The 13,742-nt window shown below is 41.4% G+C and overlaps 2 protein-coding genes across 4 annotated transcripts; one reads left to right on the forward strand and one right to left on the reverse strand.

The window, feature by feature from the left end:
* Window positions 1–300: 300 nt before the first annotated feature.
* On the forward strand, window positions 301–6,454 carry LOC112256788 (stathmin-4). 3 transcript variants are annotated; one of them, XM_024430288.2, is made up of 8 exons: window positions 301–571; window positions 1,093–1,369; window positions 2,951–3,011; window positions 3,112–3,204; window positions 3,425–3,630; window positions 3,872–4,063; window positions 4,472–4,489; window positions 5,867–6,454. In XM_024430288.2, the coding sequence occupies exons 3-8, from the start codon at window positions 2,999–3,001 to the stop codon at window positions 5,873–5,875; spliced, it is 531 nt and encodes a 176-aa protein (XP_024286056.1). In that variant the 5' UTR covers window positions 301–571; window positions 1,093–1,369; window positions 2,951–2,998; the 3' UTR covers window positions 5,876–6,454. The 3 variants fall into 3 exon arrangements, with proteins under 3 accessions (XP_024286056.1, XP_024286054.1, XP_024286055.1); XM_024430286.2 differs by lacking the exon at window positions 5,867–6,454 and having other exon boundaries at window positions 4,472–5,757; XM_024430287.2 differs by lacking the exon at window positions 5,867–6,454 and having other exon boundaries at window positions 301–1,369; window positions 4,472–5,757.
* Window positions 6,451–7,857, reverse strand: LOC112257168 (interleukin-17F-like). Its single transcript, XM_024430724.2, has 3 exons — window positions 7,772–7,857; window positions 7,353–7,594; window positions 6,451–6,983 (listed from the first exon to the last, which is right to left on the reverse strand). The coding sequence occupies exons 1-3, from the start codon at window positions 7,802–7,804 to the stop codon at window positions 6,749–6,751; spliced, it is 510 nt and encodes a 169-aa protein (XP_024286492.1). The 5' UTR covers window positions 7,805–7,857; the 3' UTR covers window positions 6,451–6,748.
* Between the last annotated feature and the right edge of the window lie 5,885 nt (window positions 7,858–13,742).

The following is a 13,742-nucleotide window of genomic DNA, read 5'->3' on the forward strand; positions in this document are numbered from 1 at the left end:
TTTGGGTGGTGAACCATTCTTGATACAGATGGGAAAATGTTTAGTATGGAAAAACCCAGCAGCAGTTCTTGAAACACTCAAACTAGTGTGCCTGGCACCTACTATCATACCCCTGTTCAAAGGCACTTAAATATTTTGTATTGCCCATTCACACACTAAATGGCACACACACACAGTCCATGTCTCAATTGTCTCAAGGCTTAAAAATCCAGGCTTTAACCTGTCTCCTCCCCTTCATCTACACTGATTGAAGGGGATTTAACAGGTGACATCAGTAAGGGATCATAGCTTTCACCTGGATTCACCTGGTCAGTCTGTATCATGGAAAGAGTAGGTGTTCATAATGTTTGTTACACTCAGTGTATATTGATCACTATTTAAAAAGTCAATTTACATCTCAACTTTATTTAAATACCATTAAAACTGAGACACTTGGAGGAGAACCAGAAGAACAGATGGACTGTTTTAAATAGCATTTGACAGGCCGCAGCTGATCCAGACACCGTGTGTTTGTGCGTGCACACATGAGCGTGTGTGTGTGGTAGCTGATCCAGACAGGACTGTTGGCAAGGTGAGTGTAGCCTAGACATCAATATCTCTGGGACTGAAGATGATGAGACATAGATCCATCTGTGCTGACAGTAATAGATCTGACATTTACTGCTAGAACCTGACTGACTCAAACCAGCCACAGCCAGCTCTTTATTCAACATTATTCTGATTCTGATTTTGCAAATAACTTTTTGTACAGAGTGCATTGTATGCGTTGCATTGCTTGACTTGGGCAGGAGCTCACTGGAGCTGGATACCTTCACCTCAAATGTTCTCCTGCTTAATCTCCTGTTGCTCAAAAGTATTGTGGATCTCCTGCACAGTATAAACAGTACCGGCACCCAAAATTAGTACTGGCACCTATTTCAGTCCAAGTCAAGTCCTTATGCGCTGCAAAGGAAAAAGTACATGCAACGCTCATGCAAAATCACTGATACGTGTCAGTCAGTGCCCTCCATCAGACTCTCTACCAAAGTGCTAAAATAGTAATTACCCTAATTCATGTGTTGTATAAATACCTCTATCTTGTTTCTCTCACAGCTTTCCTCCACTCAGCAAAGGGTTAAAGAACATCCCCTTAACCCCTGCCTATTCCTCCTCCACGTTACCCCTGTTTGCTCCTCTCCACCAGCTCTCCAGCCAATCAGTGGCCTGGATTCCTCTGGGCCAATGGTATGGCTAGGAGGTGATGTCATGCAGCAATAGCTGGTTGTGGTGCTGATGCTGCTGAGAGCACAGCCCAAACAGTAGAGAAAGAGGGAAGGAAAAAACCAAGATAAAGACATAGGAGAGTACCATCAGCATTGCTCAGCACAGGGTGAGTCCATCAAAACTACCGAAACAACAAAAAAGTATGGCAGGTTGCATTCTGCATCCAGGATAATTGTCCTATTATATTAATTTCAACAATGTTAAATTAATTTCCAAAGCTCTTTTCTTGTATATTTAGCTGATTTAAGTCTGTCTGTTGTTCACTAAATATTGGGCTGTGTCATATTTGAAAAGGCTTTAGCTATCTGAGTGTATGTATGAGATGCCTCTCTGCTGCAGTCAGATGATGGATATTCTGTGCAACACTGACTATGACATCCCCCGAGATACACAGGGAGTTTACATCACCTCTGCTGTAGATGTGTGTGCTCAGTGTTTGGCTGAACAGAGTAACCATAGTTGGAGATCATACACTGAAATGCAGTGACGCTTACAAGAAACTGTCTGTCCTAGATTCTTTTGTAAAGTGGCTTTAATTCACATAAATGCAGTTTATGAAGCGTGCATGGCTTATTATGCATTTATTAAAAAGTGCTTAACTTGTTGACAAAGCAGTTTAATGTGAGAAAGCTGACATTGATGATCAGTACAAGATGACTGAGATGACTTTATGCATGTTGTTATGCAATGAGGAGATTGTGAGTCTGCAGTGGAGAGTGATCTCAGCGTGTGTGTGCATGTTCACTCCTGTGTGTAAGATAGTGTGGGGTCCTTTGGTTTGGAAGGCAGTGTAAGTCAGAAAAGCATGTTGATTTCAAGGATTTACTTCTCAGTCAATGCTCACAGTAGGCAGGCTCAACAACAGCAATGTTCAATATGGAACAGTAGTCCTACAGCTAGTCGTGACTGAAATCCTATTTTATTAGGATCGAAATCAGCTGCTACTCTTCCTGGGTATGTAGGGGGGAATGTATTGTGTGACCTAGTGGCCTAGCTACTGTTGCGAGGTAGCTTTGTATCAGCTTGGCAGTGATAAAGAGAGTGGATGGAGAGAAAGAGGAGAAAAAACAAATAGAGAGCGAGAGAAAATATTCAGATTCTCTGTGTGTGGATTCTTTTGTTGTTTTTGTGGTGAAATGAATGTACCACAAGTGAGTCACAGTGATTGCTTGAAGAGCAGGAGCCAACATAAATGGAAATATTTAAGTTATTATCAAGAATTCAATAGATGTATTTTTCTCTCCTTCCATCACTCTCTTCTTTTTGCTGTAGACAATAAGGCCGGTATGTTATGTGAGCAAGCTAGGTAGGCCCAGACTTTTTTTATCATAACAATACAGTACCATGCTCTGATAATGAGTGTGATCTGTCCATCTGATTATCACGAGGAGAGACAGAGGGCTTGAGAATGGTTAGGTCACTTCTGCGGTAGAATACAGATGGTACTCTCCCCCATTCTCCCTCCACCCCCCTATCTCTTTCACACCCCTCCCGCTCTCGTTTCGTGACAAGCGCAGGGCCTCAAGTGCTCTTGATGAGTGGGTTTGAATGAAGGCTTCACAGTAGCTCACGATGGGACAGTTTTATTGTAATGGTAGTGTGATTCTGTAGCAATACAGGGATTTAACATGTGTTTGCAGATTTCAGGATCTGATGATAAAGCAATTTTCTTTGTCTCGCCTTTCAGAAATATCTGATTCACCACAGTGTCTTTAGAAGAAAAACAAGAGGCAGAATGACTCTTGCAGGTACTGTGTGTGTGTGTGTGTGTGTGTGTGTGCTCGTGTGTGAGTGAGAGAGATATAGAGAGACTAATGCTGATCTCACTTAATATTCTCTCCCCTGCAGCATACAGAGACAAGATGCGGGAGCTCCCTCTAGCGTCCATCTTCTGTTCCTGCATCCTACATGAACCCAAAGAAAAGCCCACCAAGAAAGAAGGTAAACGGTTTTACACAATTCTAACACAATCATCAACCTACCATTCCCACAGCACATCCTATAAGCCATTTCAGTCAATGAGCTAGTAATCAGATAAATATAATATTGTTTTTTGAGGCCGCTAAAAATGGCAGCTACACCCCCCCCACACCCCAATTTCCTTTGGGTTCTTCCTTTATACAATCTCACACTTTGCTTCATCTCTGCCTGCCCTCTGCAGGTGTGGTGGACCTGAACCTGTGCATCATCAGGGATATGGAGGTGATTGAGCTGAACAAGAGAAGGTCCGGCCAGGCCTTCGAGGTCATCCTGAAGCCACCCTCATTCGACGGGGGTCCGAACACCCTCGCCATCACACCCCCACGCAGGGAGCCCTCCCTGGAGGAGATCCAGAGGAAGCTGGACGCCGCAGAGGAGAGGAGAAAGGTGAGGGGTCAGAAAGGAAAGAAAGACAGCATTGACTGTTTCTAGATTGGTATGGTGGAATGCTCACAGAATGTTGGTCAGAATTGTCTGTTCCCAGTTTGTTGGGGTAGAGATGGAAGTTCTTGAAGTGTTAATTGGGACTGCTTTGTTTTATCGAAGGGATAGGGATTGTGGTGGGGCTCTCTGCCCACTCTGTTTATCCATTCACCCCTCTCTCTTCCACCCCTCTATCCCCTCTTAGTGCCAGGAGGCTGAGCTGCTGAAGCACTTGGCAGAAAAGCGGGAACATGAGCGCGAGGTGGCCCAGAAGGCCCTGGAGGAACACAACAGCTTCATCCGGCTGGCCAAGGAGCGGCTGGAGCTGCGCATGGAGCACAACAAGGAGAAACGGGAGGCACACCTGGCCGCCATGCTGGAACGCCTGCAGGAGAAGGTAGAGTTACACTCAGCTGATACCCTAGGCAGGGTTGGGGTCTATTTCAATTCACTCAATACAGGAAGTGAATTTAAGTGGAATCGACTCCAACCCTGACTCTAGCTCCCTTTTTTTTAATCTGTCATCGATATTATCTATATTATGGCAGAATAGTTCTAGTTAGTTGAGATATGTTCTTTTTTGTGATATTAATGTTCAAAATGAATACTGTGTAACAAAATTGAAACTATTATTGTCCCTATCTAATGTAGCTGGTTTGAGAAACAATCAAGACATACACATGTAATTGAGATACACTCTACTGACTAAACATCCATAGATCATCATTACTTTTGACCAATATTTTCTTCCCTGATATGAAACGGACAGGAAATCTAAAGGGTGGTTTCTGTGTTTCTCTTTCAGGACAAGCACGCTGTGGAGGTGAGGAAAAACAGAGAGCACAAGGAGGAGAGCGGGTAGAGAGAGAGATGGAGAGAGAGCGTGGGGCCTCTGTTTTGTTGATTGAGAAAAGGAGAGAAGAGAAAATACAACAAAAAAAGACAGTTTCTTAAAATGGAAATGGGATTTGTTTGACAAATGAGAATTCACAGTGATGGAATAGGAGGTGTGCATACAATCTTTTTGTGCTTATAAGTCAACAAAAGCAAAAAATGGAAGTTGGTTATTTTCAGAGCAGGCAGAGGTGGTTTCCTCAGAGCAATGGTGGAGAGACAGAAAATCAAGTTGTAGTTTTGTAGTGCCCTTGAGTGTAGCGGAGTATAACAGCGTTATGCACAATTTATAAACCACACTGAGTGGATATTGGCACATTTTGTAGGCTTGGCATTTATAATAGACCATGAACCCAGGACTCCCTGGAAAACAGTGGAAATTCCAACTTGGTGGACTATCCTGGCTAAATAAAATGAAAATAAAATACAATTAATACATAATTATTTGCAAGAAATGGAAATATATTCTGGTCAATAAAATCACTGACACACATACTTAAATTTAAAGCATTCTACACATCATACTGGATCTTACTTTTCACCACTTTTTGGCATGTCAGTTTATGTACATAAATAGGTGAGTAGTCTAGTGTTGATATGTTGTACAGATGTAGGATCTTAATTTGATCACTCTTTTGTTGCTGAGAATTTACATTAAAATAAGGGTTTTTAAGGAGAATATTCTCTCTCTGCAGTAGTGAAAGATATTGGCATGGTATGGAATAAATATATGAATTAACTCAGCTGACTTGCATAATACAGTACTAGGAGCAGAAAAATAAGTTATTGCCTCTGACATCTTTCTTAGAGGTTGATGTTTTAGTTAACTAAAACTCCTAGTAATGTATTACGCAAGCTAAAACATGCAGAAATGCAAACTTGAGATGTATTTGAGTTTTAAAAGGCTACTAAATTTTGTAATTTCCACTTTGAAATCTCAGACTTGATTTGCCCTAATGAAAAATGTATCAACCCCCACAAAATCTCTATGCATTATAATCACATGAATTATAATCACATTTCCTGTTGCTGCAGGATTATTTTCCTGTTGTGGCAAACTAAGATCCTACATCTGTACTGCTAGTTTCTTTGTATTTTTTTGTGATTAGTCGTAGAATGGACTGTGTTGCACGTATATGTACTACTTACAGATGTATGTGATATGTCACTCAATATCAATTAAAAAAGTAAAAGTCAGTATAAGAGATCCTTGTTGTTTGTATGCTTACTTACATGTGCACTAGTCAGGTGTGTGCGCACGCTTGTGTCTTAGCTAACTGCCCTATCTCTGAACTCTGTGTTGTAGGTGTCATGACGGCCTGATCACAACACAAGCTGAACTTATTTTGGAAGCCATTTTGGGAGGCCATTCGCCAGCCTGTAGCCTTCTGGGTTCAGTTGTTTGGAGAAAATACTCTGAGACTATGAGATTTTAATGATGACACGTGAGAGGTGGTCAAGTCAACGACTGAAGAGGAATGTTTTAGGATCTGACCAGTACAACAAAAAAGATTGAGCTGAAACAGAGTTCGGCTCAGGATTCTCACTAATGTGCCGACAGTGCCATTGGTGTGTGTGTGGAGTTTGTGGTTGGAGGGCCGGGGGAAGTGGGGGCATGTGTGTGAGTGTAAGTATGAGCATGAGCCAGAGTGTTTATACTTCAGTAAAACCACTTTGATATCACACATTGTGCTTTGAGCTCACACCTTCAGGCAAGGTTTTAACTCAAATTTCATTAATGTGTTTGGTTTATAAACTTGAGTCTGTCTGAGCCAACATCATTGTAACTCTACTGAGATCAACGGAGGTCAGGGTATGATGTGGTTGTTTGTTATTGTACAGAAATTGTGCTCCATTTTAGATGACACAAAGGAATAAAAAGAGTTGTTTTGAATTGATTGTGAATTTCTTTATTTAAATCAAATGAAAATATTATCCAATACATGAAATAACCCCAAAATAAACAATACATAATCAATTGTGTGATTTAAAGCTCAATAGAAAATATATCCATATTTGATTATTCAAATCAATCTTTTAATGACACAGCCAAAGCTACATAAAACCAACACACATATACTTTCAATACATTCTACGCATGTAGGGATTGAGCCTTCAACATTGATATTGCCAGCACCATGGCCCAACCAGCTGTGCCACCAGGCTGGACCTCGTCACTCTAATATCATTACTGTTCGATGGTAGGCCTGACACAGGTGCAGCCCACCGAGATGACCTTTGACTCCAGCCGGTAGTGGCATTTCTTCCCACTTCCCATCACCTTCCTCAGGACCAGGATCTGGTAGAAGATGGGTTTGGACTTCAGGTTCCTGTCCTCCTTACCCTTGATGTTCAGACATCCCTTCAGAGAGCACCTGACCTCCGAGATGATGGGGGGAAAGCGTCTATCATCATAGGTAGTGCTGGAGAGAGAGGACGGTATTAGAGATGTATTCAACAGAGCACAGTTGATCATTTCTCATACTTTCAAAGCAAGCATCTTAAAGGTATGAACGGTACAAGAAAAATGTCCGACCTCCCCATGAGGACAAAGGCTATTTTAAGCTTTTAAGGGTTAGGTTTAGAATTATGGTTAGGGTAAGGGGTTAATGGTTCGGTTTAAGGTTAATGTCAGGGGTAAGGAAAATAGGATTTTGAATGCAAATACATTTGAGGTCCCCGCGAGGATAGAAGAACAAAACTTGTGTGTGTGTGTCTTGGTGTTGGTATCGATGTCCCCTTGTATTGTGACATTTGCATTGTGTATGTGTAAGCTACATGTTGGTTCTTACTTGTAAGTCCATGGGGAGATTGAATGGTTGCAAATAGGTCTGATGGAATGGAAAGGAACCAAGTCATTTGGGTCTAGGTGCAGGGGGAGAATTACTGTGTCGGGACCTGAAGACTCTGACTCTGCAGGCTTCTTGTGTGTCTGCAGTGTGGTCCGTGTGTGGCTCTCTGTCTTCTCTGGATGGGCACGGGGGGCCGCCTCTGCCCCCATCATCATCACCAAAACAACCTTCATACACAGCACCTGAGGAACCGAGGGACTGTTAGTAGCCTGGTACCACCTCTGAAATGGATCTTTACCCCAGGTTTCATTGGGACTCTTACTTTTTAAACAGCACACATTTTAATGTCTTCCCCAGCTGATACAGACAACAGTGGCAAAATCCAGTAATATCTTGAAGAAACTAAAGTCATCACTTACCGTCAAAAACTGGAAGCTTAAAGTAGATACCATGATGCTGCTGTGTTGTACTGTGGTCTGGTTGTTCTGTTGCTGTGTTGTGGTCCTGGTCTGGTTGTCTGAGGTGATGCTGTTAGTTTTATACTGTAGTGGCCTAGTGACCGTGTGAATTCGTCACTTGGTTCACTTCCTGCGATGCTGCGATTGATTTTCATCCTGTGCTTAGTAAGCACTAAGTAACCACACAGCATGAAAAGTAGTGCACATAGTTACTGATGACTTATATGGAAAAGTTATTGTCTTATTTTGGGAATTTCAAGTCCATTGTGTGGTGCATATTTGGGCCAGATAACTTTGTTCCATGACAAAGTCAGTGGCAAAAGGCTAATATCAGTTGAGGACTTAGTTAATGACAACAATTAATTAACGCCAAGTATTATCATTTTTATCACTATCATTGCACAGGCTCGATGTACACTCACTGGACTCTAACACACACACACACACACACACACACACACACACACACACACACACACACACACACACACACACACACACACACACACACACACACACACACACACACACACACACACACACACACACGCTCTGTTTATTATCTATGGACAGTCACTTTACCCTTACCTACATGTATATTACCAGTCAAAAGATTGGATACCTACTCATTCACATTTTTTTTATAAAAAAAAAAAAACTATTTTCCACATTGTAGAATAATAGTGAAGACATCAAAACTATGAAATTACACAGATGGAATCATTAGTTACCAAAAAAGTGTTAAAATAAAAATATATTTGAGATTCTTCAAAGTAGCCACCCTTTGCTTTGATGACAGCTTTGCACCCTCTTGGCATTCTCTCAACCAGCTTCACCTGGAATGCTTTTCCAACAGTCTAGAAGGAGTTGAGAAACAAATGATAGTGGGACTAATTGTAAACCAGATGGAATGGTGTATCACTGCAGAATGCTGTGGTAGCTATGCTGGTTAAGTGGGCCTTGAATTCTAAATAAATCACTAACAGTGTTTACAAGCAAAGCACCCCCACACCATCACACCTCCTCCTCCATGTTTCACGGTGGGAACCACACATGCGGAGATCATCCGTTCACCTACTCCTCGTCTCACAAAGACACGGCGGTTGGAACCAAAAATCTCAAATTTGGACTCATCAAATCAAATTTAATTTGTCACATACACATGGTTAGCAGATGTTAATGCGAGTGAAGCGAAATGCTTGTGCTTCTAGTTCCGACAGTGTCACACCCTGATCTGTTTCACCTGTCTTTGTTATTATCTCCACCCCATGCAGGTGTTGCTTGTTATCCCCAGTGTATTATCTCTGTGTTTCCTGTCTCTCAGTGCCAGTTCGTCTTGTATGTCCAAGCCTACCTGCGTTTTTTCCCATGTTTTCCTGCTTTGCATTTCTCATTTTACTAGTCCTCCCGGTTTTGACCCTTGCCTGTTTTCTGTACTGTTTTCTGTACTGTACCCACCTGCCTAACCATTCTGCCTGCCCTGACCTCGAGCCTGCCTGCCACTTTGTACCTCCTGGACTCTGAACTGGTTTTGACCTTTTGCCTGTCCACGACCATTCTCTTGTCTATTCCTTTTGGATTTATTGAACTCCAACCATCTGCCTCCTGTGTCTGCATTTGGGTCTCGCCTAGTGTCATGATAGACAGTGCAGTAATATCTAACAACTACCTAATACACACAAATCTAAAAGGGGTCAATGAGAATATGTAAGTATATGGATGAGCGATGGCCGAGCGGCATAGTCAAGGTGCAATAGATGGTATAAAATACAGTATGTACAATTGAAGTCGGAAGTTTACATACACTTAGGTTGGAGTCATTCAAACTTGTTTTTTAACCAATCCACAAATTTCTTGTTTACAAACTACAGTTTTGGCAAGTTGGTTAGGACATCTACTTTGTGCATGACAAGTCATTTTTCCAACAATTGTTTACATACAGATTTTTTCACTTAATCACAATTCCAGTGAGTCAGAAGTTTACCTACACTAAGTTGACTGTGCCTTTAAACAGAAAAATATGTCATGCCTTCTGATAGGCTAATTGACATCATTTTAGTTAAATGGAGGTGTACCTGTGGATGTATTCAAAGCCTACCTTAATTCTCAGTGTCTCTTTGAATGACTTCATGGGAAAACATAAAAGAAATCAGCCCAGACCTCAGAAAAAAATTGTAGACCTCCACAAGTCTGGTTCATCCTTGGGAGCAATTTACAAACGCCTGAAGGTACCACGTTCATCTGTACAAACAATAGTATGCAAGTATAAACACCATGGGACCAAGCAGCCATCATACCGCTCAGGAAAGGAGACGTCTTCGGTCTCCGAGAGATGAAAGTACTTTGGTGCGAAAAATGCTAATCAATCCCAGAACAACAGCAAAGGACCTTGTGAAGATGCTGGAGGAAACAGGTACAAAAGTATTTATATCCACAGTAAAACGAGTCCTATATCGATATAACCTGAAAGGCCGCTCAGCAAGGAAGAAACCCCTGTTCCAAAACCGCCATAAAAGATGATACTTTTTGGAGAAATGTCCTCTGGTCTGTTTGGCCATAATGACAAAAATAGAACTGTTTGGCAGTAATGACCATCGTTATGTTTGGAGGAAAAAGGGGGCGGCTTGCAAGCCGAAGAACACCATCACAACCGTGAGGCACGGGGGTAGCAGAATCATGTTGTGGGGGTGCATTGCTGCAGGAGGGACTGGTACACTTCACAAAATAGATGGTATCAAGAGATACGAAAATTATGTGGATATATTGAAGCAACATCCCAAGACATCAGTCAGGAAGTTAAAGCTTGGTCGCAAATGGGTCTTCCAAATGGACAGTGAACCCAAGCATACTTCCAAAGTCGCGGCAAAATGGCTTAAGGACAACGTCAAGATAATGGAGTGGCAATCACAAAGCCCTGACCTCAATCCTATAGAAAATTTGTTGGCAGAACTCAAAAAGCACGTGCGAGCAAAGAGGCCTACAAACCTGACTCAGTTACACCAGCTCTGTCAGGAGGAATGGGCCAAAATTCACCCAACTTATTGTGGGAAGCTTTTGGAAGGCTACCCGAAAGCTTTGACCCAAGTTAACAATTTAAAGGCAATGCTACCAAATACTAATTGAGTGCATGTAAACTTATGACCCACTGGGAATGTGATGAAAGAAATAAAAGTTAAAATAAATGATTCTCTCCACTATTATTCTGACATTTCACATTCTTAAAATAATGTGGTGTTCCTAACTGACCTAAGACAGGGAATTTTTACTAGGATTAAACGTCAGGAATTGTGAAAAACTGTATGTAAACTTCCGACTTCAACTGTACATATGATATGAGTAATGTAAGATAGGTAAACATTATTAAAGTGGCATTATTTAGAGCGCATTGTATAAAGTGACAAGTGACCCATTTATTCAATTGGCCAGTGATTTGGTCTCAATGTAGGCAGCAGCCTCAAATGAGTTTTTAATTGCTGTTTAACAGTCTGATGGCCTTGAAGCTGTTTTTCAGTCTCCTGGTCCTAGCTTTGATGCACCTGTATTGACCTCGCCTTCTGGATGGTAACGGTGTAAACAGGCAGTGGCTTGGGGGGGTTGATGTCCTTGATGATCTTTTTGGGTTTCCTGTGACATCGGGTGCTGTAGGTGTCATAGAGGGCAGGTAGTTTGACTCCCGGTGATGCGTTGTGCAGACCGCACCACCCTCTGGAGAGCCTTGTGTTTGAGGGCGGCGCAGTTGCCATACCAACCTGACAGGATGCTCTCAATTGTGCATCTGTAAAATTTCGTCAGGGTTTTGTGTGACAAGACAAATTTCTTCAGCCTCCTGAAGTTGAAGACGCTGTTGCGCCTTCTTCACCATACTGTCTGTGTGAGTGGACCATTTCAGTTTGTCTGTGATGTGTTCGCCGAGGAGCTTTAACATTAAAAAAACACCTTCCACCTTCTCCACTGCTGTCCCTTCGATGTGGATAGGGGGGTGCTCCCTCTGCTGTTTCCTGAAGTCCACGATTATCTGCTTTGTTTTGTTGATGTTGAGCAGAGGTTGTTTTCCTGACACCACACTCTGAGTGTCCTCACCTCCTCCCTGTAGGCTGTCTCTATTCGTTGTTGGTAATCAAGCCCACTACTGTTGTGTTGTCTGCAAACTTGATGATTGAGGCGTGCATGGAGTACAGGCGGGGGCTGAACACGCACCTTGTGAGGCCCCAGTGTTGAGGGTCAGCGAAGTGGAGATGTTATTTCCTATCAGTTTCATCATAGCGCTGGATGGTTTTTGCGACTGCACTTGAAGAAACTTTCAAAATTCTTGAAATCTTCCGGATTGACTGACCATCCTGTCTTAAAGTAATGATGGACTGTCGTTTCTCTTTGCGGCAGGGTAGCCTAGTGGTTAGAGCGTTGGACTAGTAACCGAAAGGTTGCAAGTTCAAATCCCCGAGCTGACAAGGTACAAATCTGTCGTTCTGCCCCTGAACAGGCAGTTAACCCAGAATTTGTTCTTAACTGACTTGCCTAGTAAAATAAAGGTAAAATTTAAAATAAAAAAATATTATTTGAGCTGTTCTTGCCATAATATGGACTTGGTCTTCTACCAAATAGGGCTATCTTATGTAGCCCTATTTGGTATAAGAACGAATTACGAAGAAAATAAATTCAACAAATTAACTTTTAAGAAGGTACACCTGTTAATTGAAATGCATTCCAGGTGACTACCTCATGAAGCTGGTTAAGAGAATGTCAAGAGTGTGCAAAGCTGGCAAGGCAAATGGTTGCTACTTTGAAGAATCTCAAATATATTTTGATTTGTTTAACACAGTTTTGCTTAAAATATTCCATGTGTTTTTTTTTATAGTTGTGATGTCTTCACTATTATTCTACAGAAAATAGTACAAATAAATAAAAACCCTTGAATGAGCAGGTGTGTCCAAACTTTTGATTGAGGTATTGTAACATGTACAGTACGAATTACCTCGACTAGCCCGTACCCCTGCACATTGACTCGATACAGTTACCCCTTGTATTAAGCCTCGTTATTTTATTGTGTTACTATTTTTCCTTTATTTATTCAGCAAATTTCCATATTTACTTTTTAAAAATGCTACATTGCTACCTTGCTAGGGCTTGTAAGTAAACATTTCACGGTAACTGTTGTATTTGACACGTGACAAATAAAAATGCAGTTGATTTTATTAGTCACATACACGTGATTAGCAGATGTTATTGCGGGTGTAGCGAAATGCTTTTGCTTCTAGGTCCGACAGTGCAGTAGTATCTAACAAGTAATATCTAACAAATTACACAACATATACCCAATACACACAATACACAAAGTAGGAATGAATTAAGACTATATACATATGAACGAGCACTATCAGAGGGGAACAGACAGATACAGTAGAATAGTATAGAAAACAGTATATACATATGTGATGAGTAATGCCAGATATGTAACATTATTAAGTGAATGAGATATAGTGGAATAGTACACACATGAGATGAATAATCCCAGATATGTAAACATTACTGTAGAATAGTATAGAGTACAGTTCAGTATATACATGTATGATTAATGCAAGATATGGAAACATTATTAAGTGACTAAGATACAGTAGAATAGTATAGAATACAGTATATACATGTGACTAATGCCAGATATGTAAACATTATTAAAGTGACTCGTGTTCCATTCCTTAAAGTGCCCAGTGATTTCTAGTCTATGCCTAGAAATCACTTATGTAGGGCTCAACAAAATGTTTGCCAAATAATTATATCCTGACATTAGCCAACCAGCCGGATGTGGCAAGCTGTATGGTTATGGGCCAGAGTTAGTCATGATTAGCTCTGATAGGTATGAAGATATCTATGTCACAGCAACAGTATGCCAGTTTAAACAGCCATTGTCGAGCCATTTGAGTCTGACTTTTTGGAG

The sequence above is a fragment of the Oncorhynchus tshawytscha genome, linkage group LG08, assembly GCF_018296145.1.
Source record: "Oncorhynchus tshawytscha isolate Ot180627B linkage group LG08, Otsh_v2.0, whole genome shotgun sequence".
In the NCBI taxonomy this organism is placed as follows: Eukaryota; Metazoa; Chordata; class Actinopteri; order Salmoniformes; family Salmonidae; genus Oncorhynchus; species Oncorhynchus tshawytscha.

Coding starts and splice junctions, on each gene's coding strand:
- LOC112256788 (XM_024430287.2), top strand. Junction 3,631..3,871: donor CCGCAGAGGAGAGGAGAAAG/GTGAGGGGTCAG, acceptor ATCCCCTCTTAG/TGCCAGGAGGCTGAGCTGCT. Junction 4,064..4,471: donor TGGAACGCCTGCAGGAGAAG/GTAGAGTTACAC, acceptor TTTCTCTTTCAG/GACAAGCACGCTGTGGAGGT.
- LOC112257168 (XM_024430724.2), bottom strand. CDS start 7,804: ATGGTATCTACTTTAAGCTTCCAGTTTTTGACG. Junction 7,595..7,771: donor TAAGCTTCCAGTTTTTGACG/GTAAGTGATGAC, acceptor TCGGTTCCTCAG/GTGCTGTGTATGAAGGTTGT. Junction 6,984..7,352: donor ATCTCCCCATGGACTTACAA/GTAAGAACCAAC, acceptor CTCTCTCTCCAG/CACTACCTATGATGATAGAC.